Source organism: Triturus cristatus, chromosome 4_2 (assembly GCF_964204655.1).
Source record: "Triturus cristatus chromosome 4_2, aTriCri1.1, whole genome shotgun sequence".
Taxonomy (NCBI): domain Eukaryota; kingdom Metazoa; phylum Chordata; class Amphibia; order Caudata; family Salamandridae; genus Triturus; species Triturus cristatus.
In genome coordinates this window covers 762,284,180-762,302,514 of record NC_140586.1, presented here as the reverse complement: position 1 = coordinate 762,302,514, position 18,335 = coordinate 762,284,180, and the positions used below count along the sequence as shown (strand labels likewise).

At 44.6% G+C, this 18,335-nt stretch overlaps 1 protein-coding gene across 2 annotated transcripts in view; it reads right to left on the bottom strand.

Moving 5' to 3' along the window:
* Positions 1–18,335, bottom strand: part of LOC146835003 (spermatogenesis-associated protein 6-like) — a 352,234-nt gene that overhangs the window by 51,350 nt on the left and 282,549 nt on the right. For both annotated transcript variants that reach the window (XM_085602664.1, XM_085602665.1), the window contains exon 8: positions 12,285–12,373. In XM_085602664.1, coding sequence (XP_085458790.1) covers positions 12,285–12,373 — 89 coding nt within the window. The remainder of the gene's footprint in view (positions 1–12,284; positions 12,374–18,335) is intronic.

Below are 18,335 nucleotides of genomic sequence, written 5' to 3'. Positions count from 1 at the left end.
CCCCCCTCGTAATGGTCCAATCGGTGCCCGTTGCCACGACGCTGAATTTCTCTTATGAAGAAGAGAACTCGGCTTCTCTTCACAGGCTTCGGTAGAGCTCCGCACACGTCCGTGGCGGCTTGATGTACCTTCGTGAAATTTTGGACCACGACTCCCCTGACCTGCTTTCTGTAAGTTTACACCCGTATATCTCTCTCTCCCCCCCCACCCCCTCCCTCTCTTCCCTTTCCTCATTCTGCTTATTACTGATTCGATCTTTATCCTTGATCTCTCTATTCCCCATTCGCAGAAAAACACTGAAGCGCCTTTCTGCGCCCCTCCGGTTCCGCAGCTCCGCTCCTGCCCGCGGTAAGTGAACCATACGTTACCGCTGTTCATCCTCCCCTGCTCATTCACCCTCCCTCTTTCCCCGGCTTATTTTACCCTCTTTTTCCCAGAGACGCTTGAACTAATCTCTAGTCCTCTGATGTCTCTCCTGGACACACCGTGACCTTCTTATCATTATACCCGGAACCCTCCGTGACAGAGTCCCCATACCCCGGGCCACAGGTAGGCTCTAGTCTAGATTCCCTTGTTTCCTTCTTTTCCCAATGTCCGGTTCACCTCCGCTCTGATACTAATAATAAAGCGTTTTATAAAGCGCATGGCTGCACAACTGTGTATCCCCGCGCTAATTGCTGACAAAAAACTCCTTACAGCTGACCTTTATTTTACACAGCACTCCCTGAAATTTACGACCCTGGTCCTGAGGATGATCCGAAATTATTAAGGATCGAAACGTCGTCGACCTGTGCCCATCAGCTCCAAATCCTTTTGGCGCTCTTTGATCTTTTGGTTCCCGAAAATAACTCCTTGAGAACTTTCAAATGAACAATTGAAATTGTTGCTTGGAACCTTGAATTTGTACATATTTTGTATATACTGTGTTGCGCCCCTTGCTATGGTTTTCTTCACGTTGTCACTTGCGCCGTCACACTTATGTCACGAGCACATTGTACACTTTTTCCCTTAGGGTTGTTTTGGTACTTGGACCGAAAAGTGCTGTTATAATCTGTTGACTCTTTCGTTAATCTTCCCTTAATATATGACGCCCACGGGCGCATTAATCAAAATATTTTGCAGCCTCTTTTTTCTCTCTGTGTGTTTGTAATGTCTTGTACATACGACTACAAATAATTCAATAATTCCTGCTGAGATATTGTTGCAATTACATTGTTATTACCCTGATCTCAGTTTGGTCTACGGGTTACACTCCTGTGGTTTTGTCTATTCTATGGTATTTATTGAGGCATACCTTTGTCAAGCATGAATGGTGTTAACTTATTTTGCCATCATGGACAACTCCTGCTTTGAGAATTGATACTACCGCTTTCGGTTATTGGTATCTAATCAATGGTATGTGACCACAACTTTGGTTGCAAATGATTGATGCAGTCCATGTTAAATCATTAGGAAGCATCAACGTCATGCCCTTTTTCAAGTTATGATGAGTCGCAAATTGTACACTAAGATTCACAAAGATAATGTAACTTTGATACACTGTGGCATCTGATTTTGTGACTCACATGTACCCTTGCAGTCAAGCAATCCATTAGGACCTGAGGTCCTAAATGGCTTAAGCTGTCAGTACAACCGCTTCTCCTCTGAACAACAGTTCTACTTTACCTAGTATTTCTAAATCAGTTTTATTTGTGTTTTTGGATCAAGCATCTTGAATGTTGACAGGATTGCTGCTTTCCAGTAATGGCAGCCAGGCTGATGATGCCTTCTTGGGCCAGAACAACACACGGTAATTAGTAAATGTCTCAAGCAATTAGACACACTGTCTGTTAGATCTAAAAATTGGCTATTTCTCCCACAAGCAAGGATGTTTTCATAGGTGATCACTGGGTTCATTAGAGATGAGTTGCCAAACTGCTCAGTCTGCATGCAGCTGCAACATTTTTGTGCCTGTTACTTCCAAGATTGGAATATTCTCTTGTCTAGCTCAAAACCTCCTTGGGTAGCCAAACATTCCCAGAGAAATTGAGTCTTTTTTTACCTGATACAGTTGAAAGGGAAAACTAGTTTAGAAGAGAACAGTCACCAGGGAACACAATTTGTAATGAATCGGCCTTTGATCCCTTTGTAATCATTTATTTTACACTGAGTTTAGGGACTCTGCATAAAATGTCAGTGTAGTCTCCCCATGGCAGGATTACAGGGCATGTTACCCCAGTACACATCCTGTAATGTATCAAATGTAATATTAATGCTAAAGAATTACATCAGTAATATTTTCACACATTAAAAGGGAACAAAATACTATATTCATTGATATAGAACACAAACTCCTTCCTGCTCTATCAGAGGTTTTAATCTCCTCAGTTCAGTGCTTCACATGGGTTAACCTAAAATGTAATAGTTAAGGTGGGGAACACACTTGTAGTGGAACCACCGCTATTGATAATGGTTCTAACTCAAAAGTGCATGCCATCCCGTGAAGGAAATTAAATGACTTAATAGAAAGCCAAACTAAAGCTAGATTCTATAACCTCGATTATGAATCTGCTGGAGTGATGTCCCCATGAAGGATACTGCTAATGCCAATCAGATCTTTGGTTGTGGGAACACTAGGCTTTATTTTACCAGCCTGACAATCCAGCCAGTAAAATCCTTTACGTTGTCGTTAGGAACCGTCGGCGCAAGCACTGGTCAGCACTTGCCTGTCCCATTTCTGTGGCAAAGGGAAGCATGGATTTCTCTCCCTACCATTGCATGGCCCAACGAACTCTTGGACATCCAAAAATCCCATTCCCCCCCAACTCAAAACCACACTACACCCCCTGATGCCATTTACCATCTGCTCAGAGCAGGTGGTAAATGGGAGCGTTGAACCCCATGGAAGTGAAAATGCTATTTACATTTACGCCCAGTAAAAGTGGACCTGCACAGTTTTCCCCATTCAATCGGGTTTGACTGGTATGCACAATATTAATGGGTACCGGTGAGTATGGGTGCAGAGTTTGCAAGGCAGCAGTATCCTGCAACTCTTCCTGTATAAAGTATTTGTACTCCAAACACAGTAACACAGTGAAACAAGCATTTAAAATGCAACACGTCTCACCTTTCATTATTAAAGCCATTTGCTTTGCTATACAATACCATTTGCAAAGCAAATGGCTTTAACTTAATCAAAGGCGAGACCTATTGCATTTTCAATGCTTGTTTCGGCTGCATCGCTTGTTTGTACGCTCACCTCTGTGCCCTAATCTTGTCCTCCTCCCTGGCTGCTGCTTCAGGTTTCTACGGGCCCAGCAGCAGCTACCATCAAACCCCTGCCTTCTTTGTTATTCCTGTGATTGCCGTGGGTCAAAATGTTAGTGGCACTCTGCTCACGCGTCATCCTGCGTGACATCCTAAGCATAGGCCAATGTCTCCTGTTATTCGTAATATAGAGATCTTTTAATGCCTCTAGAACCCCCTGTCCCCTCCTGGCCTGCTCCTTGGTGCCAAGGATGCTGTCCGGCAGGCCTTGTTTCCCTGCCATCCATATCTAACCCCCAGTCCAGCTCTGGCATTATGGGGGTATGATCCCTAAAAGGATTCCAGATTAGTCTCAAAGATTTGACTGAAGAGGCGTGGGGAGCCGATAGAAGGGTCAGATCAATGGAGGAGGGACTGCAATATCGGTAAAGGAGGGATCGGCGTCACCCTCCCCCCCCCCTCTGTTCCAATCACCAGTCATGCACAACAGACATCACACGCACATACAACAACCACCGTCAGCACTACAGATGCACATACAGACACCCATGCACTCATGGTCAAACTGCCACAGACACACATGTACATACATTCAGAGATGCATACTCCGGCACACAAAGAAAACACGCAGACACACTGTGACGCAAACATACACACGCACATTAACACAGGCTTATACACCCAACTACAAGGCCAAATGCACTCACAAACATGTACAGAGGCATGAAGACACATGATCATGGGCTCACACAGATACGCATGCATAGACACATGATTACACACGCACAGGCACCTGACCACATACACACACAAACACACAGAAATACACACAGATGTACACACACATGCATAGGCACTGCCACCTACACAAGATTACAGGCAGGCAGGCAGGCATACATAGATAGACGCAGACATGTTTTAGACACAAAAACAGACAAGCACATCGAGGCACAACAGACACAGGCACAAAAGTACACATGGAATGGAAGCCCACAAATACAGTGAATGACAACAAGCACACATACACCCACATACACCCACACAAATTACTGTTGTCAAACCAGATTTACAGGCACACAAGCACAAACATCATTTTACACAAATTGAACTAAGTTGTACCAATACACAGGCATGTCCCTAAACACATACGCAATACACATTGACACAACCATGGACACACGAAGACATATGTACATATGCAAGTATAAACAAATATAGAGACATACAACAACACGACACAGGCATAAAGAGACAGGTTTACATTGGCACATCGACACACACACATACCTGCGCTCGCAAACATACACCTGCCAACTTAGACACATCCTATATATGAACAACTCCATATGCACTTATGCGTGCACATACATACACCAATCAATATACAGATAAACAAGCACTTATGCAAATGTCAGTACATACAAACACAAACGAACACATACAGACACGTACTCATAATTGACCACGGGCAAACACAAGCATAGACGCGTACTAGGGACAAACATACACAGACACACAGACTCACAGGCACACAGACTCAGATCCAGACACACCATCCAACACACTGATCCACACGGCACGCACATACAATCACACACACACACAGACTCAGATCCAGACACACACCATCAGACAGATGCACAGACACATGACATCAGACAAACACACATAGACCTGCATGCGGGCACACACACACAGACCCACACGCGGGCACACACACATACAGATCCAGACACACGATCAGATAGACCCACGCACGCACAACCACGTGTATCCACGAAAGTGCGCCCACATATAGTCACGTACACACTGAGATGCAGGGAAGAGGGCCAGGGTGAACTGTGCAAATGGGAGGGGGGTTGCATCGCTCACACGGGAAGGGTGGGCAGAACCCCTTCCCTCCCTTACCCAGCCCATCTAAATCTGTCATTCAGACATGGACCCACTCTCTGGGCTGAAAGTGACTCCGGGGTCAGCAGAACCCGCCCCCACCCATCCCCTATTAATCTGTCATTCAGACATGGAACCACTCTCTAGACTGAGACCCCGGGTGACCCCATAAAAAGAGCAGCAGGAGAGAGGGGCTCCCGATGCCTCCGAATACCACCTCGGGCACTCTCCTCTGTGCCACCCCCATGCAGAACCAAGTTCAGCTGAGCTACTGAGCATGTGAGAAGAGGGGCGGGGTACATAATACAGTGTGCTGAAGGTGTGTGGGATGATCACCGCCCCTCCCCGACTCACAGCCCACAGAAGCACAGCCGAGCGCATGAATAACATGAGCATAGAGACACTTAGAAGAACTGGAGAGAGTCACACTTACAGAATGCAAGAAGTTTCCGGGCCCTGCCCCCGCGCCGTCTCTTGGCTCCACCAGAGGGCGCTCTCCAGGGTCCTGAGGTGGGCGAGCCGTCCACAGGTGCTGGTCCTGGACCACTGACCCCTCTCCTGGGGCGCTCAGACCCTCCGGGTGTGTCTGGTGCTCAAAGCCGCTGTAAGATCCTATTGTATGTTGTGTGATTCACTAGCTCAGTGGCCTGTGTACCAACGGCACAGATTTGAATCCAGGCATTCCAGGCTCAGCCTTTCATCATTCGAAGTCCATGATATGAGTACCATTGAGCTGGGCCAGAGGGACATGATATATACATCCTGTGGGTCCCCACGGGTAATGCAGGTCTATTTAAAAAACAAGTTGTTTCTGTTGCACAGGCGTCTGTGGTCATTTGCAAGAACAAGTAGGAAAGGGCGAAATGTATCCAATGGTGAGATTAAAAAATCAGATCACGGGAACTGGGGTCCCGTGGGTTCAAGAAGCAGACATGAAAGAGGAACCCCGCTTGCTGGCCACCCCCTATCAGCCCACCCTCTCTCTCTCTCTCATTGACTTGAGCTCAGCAGGAAGCAGCTGAAAGCTCACTGCCCCCTGCCCCTTCCAACCCACTGATGCACCGTGCCACCACCCGGAACTAGTGGCTGTCTACAGTGAATGCAGTTGAACAGCCCTGTCACTCCAAAACCAGAAAGTCAATACACAAACAGCAGAGGCACACAGAATGGTTAAATAAGAAAATGCCCACTTTCTAAAAGTCGCATTTTCAAACACAGAATTTAAAAACACTCTTTACTAAAAGATGCAGTATTAAAATCAGAGGTCAGAGAGCCTAAACTCCATTTTTCTATCTTGTCCCAATGAAAATTACAGTTGTTAGATGTTACAAAGCAACTCCCATGTCAGCCTATGGGACAGATAGCCTTTCAACAGTGAAACACTAAATAGCCAGTATTTCACTATCAGGACATGTCACACACACCAGTACATGTCCTACCTTTCACATACACTGCACCCAGCCCATGAGTGAACATTGGGCCTACCTTAGGGGTGCCTTACATGTCAGAAAAGGGAAGCCCCCTTTTAAAGAGGGCGCCCAGGCTGACCGGATCAGACCGGTCTACCTGGGCGCAGGTTGGACGTTTTCGAGCCGGAAGCACCGAAGTGCTTCCGGTTCAAAGAGGCCGCCTCGCCCATTGGTCAATGCGCGGGAGTGAGCGCCGCGTCATTTGCTGACGCGGCCTCCCCCGCCCCTACTCCTCGCCGGGGACTAGTGTGACCGCCATAATGGCGGTACGGTCCATTCTAGCCCTCGCCTTCTCCATTCACTTTGTGCCCCGCAAAGCTGAAGTGCGTTGAAACTGACTAATTTTGCAAAGTCTGTTCGAGAGTTCGTATCCTGCCTCAAATAGATATGAAAAGATAAATATCTTAAATGGGACACATTTTGACTTGCCTCTAAAGTTGGTACATCTGAATTGGAAAATCCTATATACCGTTTTCACCCAAAGAATTAGCATAATGCCTAATTTTTAGGGCCGTTGTGTTTGTACATACTTAAGCAAAAGTGTTCATGTTGATGCCACTTGAGGCCTGCTTGCCAGCTTCACTTGCCTAGGTCTTTCTGGTCATGGTTTTAGGGATTCTAGGTAAGCCTGTCCCAGAATTTCTACCTGTATGTGCAAATGCAATTATGCTCACAGCATCTGAGGAGTGGGTCCCAGACAAATAATCGGACAACTTACAACTTTCTACCATGCAGTGGCTTTTTTTTAAACATTTGTATTGTTTTAATTGTTACAATCAAAATTTTGCATAATTCGTTCCATAGACATACAGTAGAAGTGTGTTTCAGTATTGAGTATCATTACATCCTTTCGCGCAGTCTTGGCTAGACAAACTTTAGCAAACAATAACATTACGTACTTTAATTCTATAAATCCTCGTCTTACTCGGCTCCCAACACCTCTTCCGATTGCATCCCACGGGGCTCACAGATGTATCCCCTAAATGCATTCCATGCCCCCCACACTTTGTTCCATTTACGCGGGCACCCTCGATTAGCGTATACTGTTTTTTCAGTTAACATGGCTACGTCCATGTCTTTACACCAAGCTTTGATAGTCGGTAGCTCCTCTGAGCCCCATCTTTGCGCGATGTTCTGCTTAGCCACCATTATTCCTAGTGTAACCCATTCTGTGCCTGACGCGTGAGATCATTCGGTCCCCAAATATTTAACAGGCAACTCTTGGGCTCTGGCATAAGTGATTCCCACTCCACTTGAGATATTGTCCTCATAACTCTAATCCAGTAGTCCGCTATTCTGGGACACTCCCATAATGTGTGGAAAAAGGTCCCTTCATCCCCACTGTGTCTCAAGCAATACGGATGGGAATCTTTCCCTATTCTACAGAGGGTGACTGTAGTATAGTAGGTGCGGTGCAATATTTTATGCAGTACTAACCTTAGCCTCGAGGATATGCCCGCCTCCCGCGGGGATGCCGTTGCGTCCTGCCAGTCGATATCGTCTAGTTCCCCAACGTCTCGGGACCATTGTCCCCTGAGTGCTGTGGTGGGATCTGGTAAGTTGTTGACTAGCTTACGGTAGGTAAAAGAAGTGGCTCGCCTTTGCATATGGTCTGTAAGTAATCTATCTTCTAAGGGGGTGGCCTCTGGGACTCCTGTACCCGTCGGAAGGGTGGCTTGAAGTACGTGTTTTACCTGTAAATAGCGGAATATTTCCGAGGGTGCCAGGTCATATTGTTCCTTAAGACGTTCAAATGTGATTATTTTCCCTTTGCTCCACATGTCGCCCACCGTGGAGATGCCAATCGCGTCCCATTGCGCAAATCCCTTACTGTTCTTGAGTCATCCCAACCGTTTGGTATCCCACAGTGGAGTAAATTGGGTTATGACACCCCGCCAGCCTAATTTAGCGTGTGCCTTATGCCATAGTGATTGTGTGTTTTGTAGGTCCAAGCAAAGAAGGGGGTCGTTTCTCGTTGTAAAGCGCTGACATTATACTCTCTGCCCCCAATTCACGTCTATCGGCTTTAAAGGCGGGATCCGTTTGCGGAGCGTGTATCCACTAATTGATAATCTTTAATTGCGCTGCCCAGTAGTATAACTGTATGTTTGGGAGCGCTATTTCCCCGTCGTACCACCCCTTTACCAATATACCCTGCGCAATTGGCGCTGGTTTGTTTCCCCACAGTAAGCTGGAGACCTGTGCCTCTATCACTTTGAAGTAGCTTGGGGGTACCAGGAATGGTGCGTTCTCCAGTGTGTACAGGAATCGAGGAAGCGCCATCATTTTAAAAAGCGCCGCCTTTCCTAGGAGTGTCAACGGCAGTATTCCCCAGTGTATCACATCTCGTTTAAGATGCTCTAGAGGAGGCATGAGGTTCCCCATTCGGGATTTTTGACTGGATGGTCGATCGAGCCTAACTCCCGTCCAGTGTGCATGCTGAAGGCACAATAAAGACACACTCTACTGAGCCTGTCCAGGCTGCCATGTGGAGCCATTAGTAAATGATCACCTGCTCACCCAAAAAATGTTAGTCAGTAAGTAAATGACACAATAAAGAAATGGAGTAATCTAACGCGTACCTCTGTAGTCAGCCGCGGCCCATACAGGTAAGAGCGATGGGGCCAGGTTGGGGGGACTCAACAGACGACCACAAGGGGAAATAAAATAAATAATTAATTTCCCCTTGTCGTCGTCTGTTGAAACGACCCGGCCCCATTGACCCACCGCTCTTACCTGCATGTCTGTAGTGCATTTTCAGCGTCTCTGATCTGAGCCTCAAATTACCTGCCTATGCGGAATGTTATACCACTCTGCTTTCCCACATATGTCCTGACAAAAATTAAACTCAATATGTATGGGTGTGCTTTTTGTCCAGGCAAGCAAAGGTCTGAATTTCCACCCATATGCAGTCAATATTGAATTCACATAGGGAATGACTGGACTTTTGATGGATACAGCTGTTTTAACCAAACTGTACCAACCCCAGCTTTGGGTAGACCCAGTGGGGGACTATCCATCTGGGTTAAAATTAGTGCAGATGTTAAAGTCGAACCTTTCTCTTATTCCTTGATGTAGAACAAAATGAACATGGCCCGCTATATTTAGAAGCATCCTTGTATAATCTGAACATTGCTATTTGCACTTATCTGGCTGTTTTGCACATTCGATGTAATTTTTAATGTGTATAGTGATGAGTGATGCATTTGTATGTACTTTTATGGATGTTTTCAAATTATCCGAATAAAGATCATTTGATTGATTGATTGACTGGAGTATTTGAACCCAGAGTTGACTGGCACCTAGAGAAACCCAGCATCCCCACATATTTCAGGACATTTTCTGTCACCGAATGCCTTGCCATCGTCAAACCCAAGTTAAAAAAAAACTGGCTGTAATATTTGGGTTTTGAGTTGGCTGGCACCCAGGGAATCATACCAACCTGGCGGATTTATGAAAACAAGAGATCCAGGAGAATCAAATGTGGTGGAGCTCGCTTGGATTTATGCTCACTTTCTTACCTATATGCCCTACAAATTTCAAAGTATGGTTGAAAAAATGTAATTTCCACACATTCAATTGACAGAAGAATTCAGGAACATACAGCTAATGGCAAACCTTGCCATCCAGAATTCCCAACCGTCTCCAGATGACATACCGTACAAGTGTGAATGAGCCTATTGCATGTTATGAAAACATGTAAAAACATGTGAAGATCACATTGACACTGCATTGACTTCACTCGTAGAGAGTTTTCATCCATTTCTGTTCGACCCAACAACAAATCTGGTAGTTTATATCAGGAAAAGGTGAGTACCAGGACTTGTGTTGAACCGCACAGATTCTGCAGCTTTTCTCTGCAGAAATGAGGAGGAAACCAGTGTTTTAGACAAAGTTTGACAACTGCAGGGCAATCTACGAATTAAAAAGTAGTAATACATACAAGCCACAGCACCCTGGACTGCCCCGGGAACATAGATTTTGTAACTGTCTGGGGATTAAAGTTTTCATAGAGTGCTGGCTGAATCCAGGCACCAAATAGTGAACCTACACACATCCCCAGAAAGATTTAACTTCAAGGGGAAATTCTGTATGTTTCCACGCTGCACTTCAAGGCCTTTCCTGTGCCGCATGATTGGCCAATATCATGGGTAATTACAGAGTCTGAGTCGGACACGAGGTCTGACATATAAGAGAAAGCAAGGCCTATATTGATCCTGGTAGGACTTTGAACTCGTATCCACCGGAAGGAACCCTGCTGGTCCTAAAAGCTCAAGTGCATGAGCTAATGTCAACTGTATTCTAGGTACGTTGTGTCTAGTCCCTCAAAGTGGCATTAAGACAATTTGATTTAGGGATATTAACTTATCTATGACCTTGGTAAATTGAATGGGCATGATGAAACAATTTGCATTGATCCAAAGTACATCTGGATTTAGAGACGACTGCAATAGTAACTATGCAGAGTACCTTACAAAGGGTCCATATCTCTACAGCTTCCACAATCATTCTACACATTTGCAGCACTAGGATAGAGGCCAATCACTTAAAAAATTTGAATGGATGACCATTTATTCCAGGAGTTCTACCGGAACGCATGGAGGAGAGAGCTCCAATGGATTGTCATCCTTCAAAGGGCAATCGAAGACTGTGGTACTCAATGTCCACACGCTGCACCAGAAGCTCATCAATAATTTCATCACAGAACTGGGGTCAGATACCAGAGGCTGCCTCAAATTAGGGACCAACAAATTCCCCTGCTTCATCAAGGACTCCCAGGATTATCCTCTTAAAACGTCAACTCCTGAGGAAAGGCAGCAAAGTTTACCAGTTTTGTTGTCGCTCTCATATACCTTCTGTTGCAAGGAGATCCAGAGCATTTTGTCATGTCTAAGGGCTGGTGGTAGTGAACATTTGACAAAGGAGAAGGTCCTTATGGCAATGAGACAAAGTCACATTCCCATACACAGGAGTTCAATTTAAAGGTGGATAATGGCCACCTCTATATTTCTACTTGGATCAGCAATATAAGCCAGGGTACGCGTGCATATGACTCTGTTGAAAGCTGCCTACAATGTACCACAGGATGTGGATTAACTTTAAAATATTTCACTATCTCATCCTAAAAGTAATCTACGAATGTAGTCTGTTCGTCATCAGGAACTGAGGTGCCATTGCCCTAAATGTATTCCTAGGTCGCCTGCAACTATGAGCTCAAACAGAGCATGGTCTGATATGTCACACCATACGTTTCTGGTATCTGAGCGAATTTGGGGAGGGCGGGGAGAGGTGCGTAAAAAAGTAATCAAGGAGGAAATAGATTTGACCCAAAATAGTGGGTAAACATCTTAGCATAGTGGTTCAGCACTCGTCAAACGTCATGTGGTCCGAGTGAGCTAGTCCATGTTGAAAGAGGGGAGTTGTGGTGTATGTATTTTTATCTTGTAAGTTAAGTACCATTGTCATCAGAGGAAGTGCACACGCAGAACAGACAATGCCTTAATATCATATGTGGTTCTTATGTTGACGACTTACCCAATATGAAAGGGACTTTACATCACCAAACAACATGGAACATAAAGCAAGTTTACTGCACTGTTAATAACGACTGGGCATGTGCTGCATCAAACTAAGTCAGGCCATTAGTACATTTTTTTGTACAAGATACATACACCATACCTGTCATGTACTTTACTATCACAAGCAACATTTCTGTATGGCTCTTCTTTTTTCCTGCTTAGGTGTTCTTTTTGTGAGACGCTTTCATTCTATAAAAAAAATTACATGGTATTAATCTCTTGGTGTTTGCTCTTAAATCATGGTTCGTGGGTAACCAAGCCTTTAGCGCCATTTTTAAAAAATTACTTAAACATACATCTAAACCTAATCCACTTCTGCCATAAGACATTTTCGTGTAAATTTTTTGAAAGGCTTACATTTCATAAGAAAGGGAAATGTGTAATGAGCCACACATTTATGAACATGTTTTAATTAAACAGTGTAGAATAGTGTGAAGGCAGGAGTATTCCTCAGGGCTGAACATGGGAAGATTCTGTTGAGGTCTCCAAGTTATTGATGCTCATCACAAAAGGGTAAGTTCTATTACACCCCCGTGACAGCCGAACATTTGTATCTTCCACGTGAGAGCCAGATTTAAAAGCCTGGTGATTTCTCAAGGTAATAAGCTCATGTTATACATCTCATTTTTTATTGGTTAGTTGTAATATGGGATCTTTCTAGCCATCATTTTATTCAATTTTCAACCCATGTTGGTATGCTCTGATTCGATTTGCATAAATCATAGCTGGTTTCTAAACTATTTCACTGATACATACTTAGATAGGCTCCTCTCATTTCATCTACCAAATTCACTCTTGTATTTTTTTGCTTTCAGTTGCAAATATGTTTGACAATTCCTCAAACTCTTACTGAAGAAGTCTGCTTATTCTTCAAATCTAGTAATTTCTACATTCTAAACGAAGAGGTCCTGTGGACATACCGAGAGAGGCTATGCCACTGGTTCAGGACTCTTATGGTTTTCAATTTAATACCATAAAAAGACTTGATATTTAGTGATAGTGGAGACCCTAAGTGCAGCGTGCTGCCACTGCCTTATCCTGGCCAGCAACATTGCCGCGTGGGGCGGGATACTGTAATGCAAGTGACACAACATGGACAGCTATGATCTTGGACACTGAAGCCCTTTTGGCTGAACCTTTGTTCAAAGAATCTGGTTTTACCAAACGGTGGAGCATGTGACTAGGCAAATAAAGCAGAGTCTGATTTTCCCTCACTGTGAAAAGGCATAAGGAACAACATATTTAAACTCATAAATTAATTCGCCAGGTAAACGTTAGATATGATTGGAAATATATAGTTGAAAACAAACCAACGCGCACTTTGAAATTAGGAACAAGATTTGATCCATTGAGAACCATCCAGAAGCTGTAATGAATTAAAATGTAATTACTTGTATCTAGAAATGTGAAAATGCAATATATCTATTGTGCGCTATTTTCAGAAAGTACAGAGATCAGACAAAGGGATCTCAGCAGACTATGGTTGCGTTAGGGAGTGGGGTTAAAATAGAATATTATTAAAAGGCATGATCATGAGCATGATTGACAACACTGGGTTGACTCACCGAATTTAAAACAGGCACTGACAAAGCCAATAGGTCGCACCTTTGGGACCTACTGGCTTTGCCAATACCATTTAGCCATGCTATACAGCATCCCCAGTGCTGTGCAGCATGGCTAATTAAGAAAAAAAAGGCTACTGCATATTTTGTAGGCATGCGCACCACTCGTGTTCATGCTTACAAAATGACACAACTGCTTTGTTTTTCTTTTCATTTGCTGATCTGAGTCGGATCCGTTTCTTAAAGCTTGTGCATAAGTCTTCCAGCTAAGTCTTCGAGAATGCATGGGTGTATCATGCATTTACCTCAGTTCGAATAGAATGAGGCGAGTCTGAGAATGCTCACTACCCCATCCTCCTAGCCCTAATTACAGACCGCTGTAATGCCTCCGCTGCCCTTAGATGCCTGTAACTCAGAGCTCTACTTAGATTCTCAGGTAGTAACTTTCTTTTTTGAAAATATGGCAGACACAGAGACGCGAAAGACCTTTATGCACTGAGCAACTGAAGGGAGCTGATCATGAACTCGAAATTATGGAATGTGTGGAAAAGCATTTGCCTTTTGTGAAAGCGAAAAATACATTTAACGTAGGAGGTAGGAAGGGAGGTTTGCAGCCTTCTATGGGTGGGATAAATGAAATTAAAAGGCAATTATTCTCCTGTGCCTAAATGGCAGAAAGAGTTTATACTGGGATGAAGGAGGCATGGCCATAGCTACCTCAGTAAACAAGTTGGGAAGGGGGCTTGCGAATTTATTCTGGAATTTTTATTTCCATATTTTCCTAAATCGAAAGAAACATAACTGATGTTTTGAGATAAGAGGCAATAGACTTTTTTTAGTCTGGGCTAAAATCTAAATGAAAGCTGCGGCTTTGCTAAACTTATCGGGGGCCATTATCAAAGTACCTTGACAAGGACAGCTCAGCCTGAACAGGCGGCTACAGACATTGATTAGGGGACGTATCAATAATTAACAGGGGCATGGATACGAGCCTGCCCTCAAGGATGGTGCGGTGAAGAAGTTACTCAGTGCCAGTAACGCATTACTGCAGAGGTTTTCTGGACTTTAGTTCTCCATCCTGAAGCAAATAATTCATGTCTTGCGTTAAACGATTGATAGCCAGCCCTGACATTCATTTCAATCTACCACTGACATATCAAGTACCAGTGGGGTCAGAATGAGGCCATCACCCAGCCTGTGTGCACCCCTAGAACCAATGATTTATTTAGGTCCCAGAAGACGCACCTTTGGCTCAGTTCAATAATGTGGTCTCTCGTATGTCAGCATTAATACATCACAAAGTATCATTACCTGAAAAGGATGCAGACAATTGGATAAGACAAAAGGGCGTTCTGCTTCCAATACAGAATGGATGTATTTACAGGGTGACAATGGCTCCCAAAGGGGAGGTGGCCTCGTACGGTGCAATAGAAACAAGCATTGGCATAGCCAATAGGTCTCGCCTTTGGGACCTTATAAGAGTTTAGCCATGCAACAGTTGATGTTGTTACATCAAGGACATTGCGCTGGATAACTAAACACTTATAAGGTCCCAAAGGCGAGACCTATTGGCTATGCCAATGCTTGTTGAAATTAAGACTTGGGTACCATTCTGTTACAATGTTAATGAGATTTTCAAGTACCCATAAATTAAAAATATTAAATGAAAGCAAAATTAGTAATTAAAAAACAGAGTAGGTCTGTAAGTTAATAAAGAGACGGCTTTGGTTGCTAAACAGTGTGAATGTGCTACTTGATACCACATTTAGGTAAGGGACACCGTTTTAGCCTTCTAGCCATGTATGCATAACACTACTGTCACATTCTTGTAGGCATGTGCTGTTTGGTTGTGAGGGAAGCCTTTCGAGAATCTTGAGGCCGAAGTGTCCGTTATGACAAAGGTTAGGAGGAATGAGGAGAAAGCCTTCAGAAATATGCAGCAAACCCCTTCGCTGAGTTTCACAAGCTCCGGCTTTCACTGTAGTAAGGGGTGACGTCACAGCATTTCCTAGCCAATGAATGCGGTCTCACTGTGATAGATTTCCGATGAAAACTACGAAGCACATCACTGTTCTGTGCTGCTCTGAATTGCAGCTCGAGTGATCATAAAATCCCTCTGTACAGGGAGAAGGCAATATTTACATGTGAAAACAAATAAGGCTAAGAAAACTGTGGAACAATAAAATTAAACTTTTATTATTTCACCAGCTAAATTTATCGTTTTCAATCATGTAAAAAACATTGTTGTATAATCAAATTGATTTCCACTTTCGAATATAAAGTGGCATGCCTTGCTTGAAGTGGTACGGAAAGTTAGAGTTAACAAGCTACCCAAAGCACTGGTCTTGGCATTCAGAGCTATGCAGGGTCAGGGTCCAGCCTATCTCAGAGCTCGACTTAAGCATGTTCAGTCTAACCTCTCACTCAGATCGAACCACCTCCGCCTCTTGAGGACTCCCCGGTTTCGTTGTTCCAGATTTGGGGCAGGGCTTTTGCGGTAGTTACTGCCAAAACTTGGAACAGCTTACCGCTGCCCCTGCGTATGACAGAATCTGAATCCATTTTCCGACGCAACTTGAAGACCTGGCTGTTCACCTACTCGGAGCCACATAGTGATAACCACAACTGCTGACTGTCCTAGCGCCGGGACACCTCCGTTGGGGGTAGCTGAGCGCTCTACAAGTTTCAAAAATAATAATAATAATAATAAGAACAAGCGCAGCCACGCTAATTACAAACAGATGGCCCCTGCGCGCCGCTGCTTGCTCCCGCAAGGTGGATGCCGTGGCATGCACGAGTTTCTGAAAACTGCAGACCGATTCCTAAAGGTCATCTCCTTGAGCAGCGTATGCACGCTAGGCTCGACCTAAAAAGGGTTTCACACTACCCCCGCACTCCACCCCAAGGGCTGAACATGTCCTCTGCCTGGAAAAGCCTGAGAACTTCTGATTCATGAACCCTTTCACAGGGGATCGGAGGTGGGCCAGGACCAAAGGAGGATGGACATTGATGAAGAGGTGAGGCCAGGCTGAGGAGAGAGCTGGCAGAGCTGGTGAGAGAGGAGGAAACAAGCGAGGCCAGGCTAAGGAGAACAGGCAGAGCTGGTGAGAGAGGAGGGAACAAGCCGGGACAGGCTGAGGAGAGAGCAGGCAGAGCTGGTGAGAGAGGGGGGAACGAGTGAAGCCAGGCTGAGGAGAGACCAGGCAGAGCTGGAGAGAGGGGGGGGAACAAGTGAGGCCAGGTTGAGGAGAGCAGGCAGATCTGGTGAGAGAGGGGGAACAAGTGACGCCAGGATGGGGAAAGTGCAGGCAGAGCTGGTGAGAGAGGGGGGAACAAGTGAGGCCTTGCCGAGAGAGAGCAGGCAGAGCTGGTGAGAGAACGGGAACATGTGAGGCCAGGCTGCGGAGAGAGCAGGCAGAGCTGGTGAGAGAGGGGGAACAAGTGAGGCCAGGCTGAGGAGAGAACAGATGGAGCTGGTGAGATAGGGGGTGACAGGAGATGATACATTTACACGAGCCTATGTTACAAACCAGTGGAGGTTTTCTAGAAGAATTCCCTACTAGTCTCAGCTGGAAAGGCAAACACGCTCAACCCGTGTTTATGATACACTTGATACTGCGCCGTTCATGTATGACAAATCCATGCCCTGTAACTGGACGGTTGGTGCGCCATATGCCAGATTCATTCGTGTATCGAATCTCAGCGAGTAGATCCAATTATGTCAATTGAGGGAACTTGATGAAAAAAAATGAAAAATATGATACAAAGCAAATGCCAATTTGCAGGCAGAAACTGTGACTTAACTATTGTACACATCAATTTGCCTACTCTTTTGTGTGTGTTTACAACTAACAATAGCATATATATATATATGTATATTTATATATGTGGAGCGGAATGAGGCTTTCTTGCCGTGCCAGCACCGGACAAGCATTTGCAATGCATTCGGTTTCGCCTTTGGGCTAGGCAGCACATTAGCCTGGGTGCTGAAACATCTGTTCTTTAACATGGAGGGAAAGTAAGCACCAAACTGCGTGACACACCAGGTATGGGAACACATGGAGAGAAATATTGCCTTTCAGCGGGAGATGGTATAGTCCAAAGCTCTGTTTTTAATATAAAATCAGGGCCTTCGGTGGTCATATCACTGAAAATACATGATTTGAAAAAAATATTATTGTCTACGGGTGCTCGTGGAAGACAATTTCTATGGACTGGAATCTAGTGAATGCTAAAGTGATTCTAGAATTTTACTAACCTCTGCTGGTCATTCGCTATCAAGAAAGTTAAATAAAGACAGTTGCCAGAAAAATAAAAAAAGTAAGTCCCTCAGCAGAAAGCAATTCTGGTATTTTACTGACCTCTGCTGGTCATTTTCTATCAAGACAGTTAAAAAGAGGCAGTTGAATACAAAAGAAAGTCCCTAAGCGGAAGTAGACAAGTCCTAGGGCTGATCTCCAGTATATACTATAGTATATATACTAAAGTATATACAAGAGATCTCGAATGCTCGACCTAAAAAGGGAATGAAGTGCATCATCATACATCTCCTTCCACCTGCATGAGTTCTTACTTGTTGACTCTCTCGC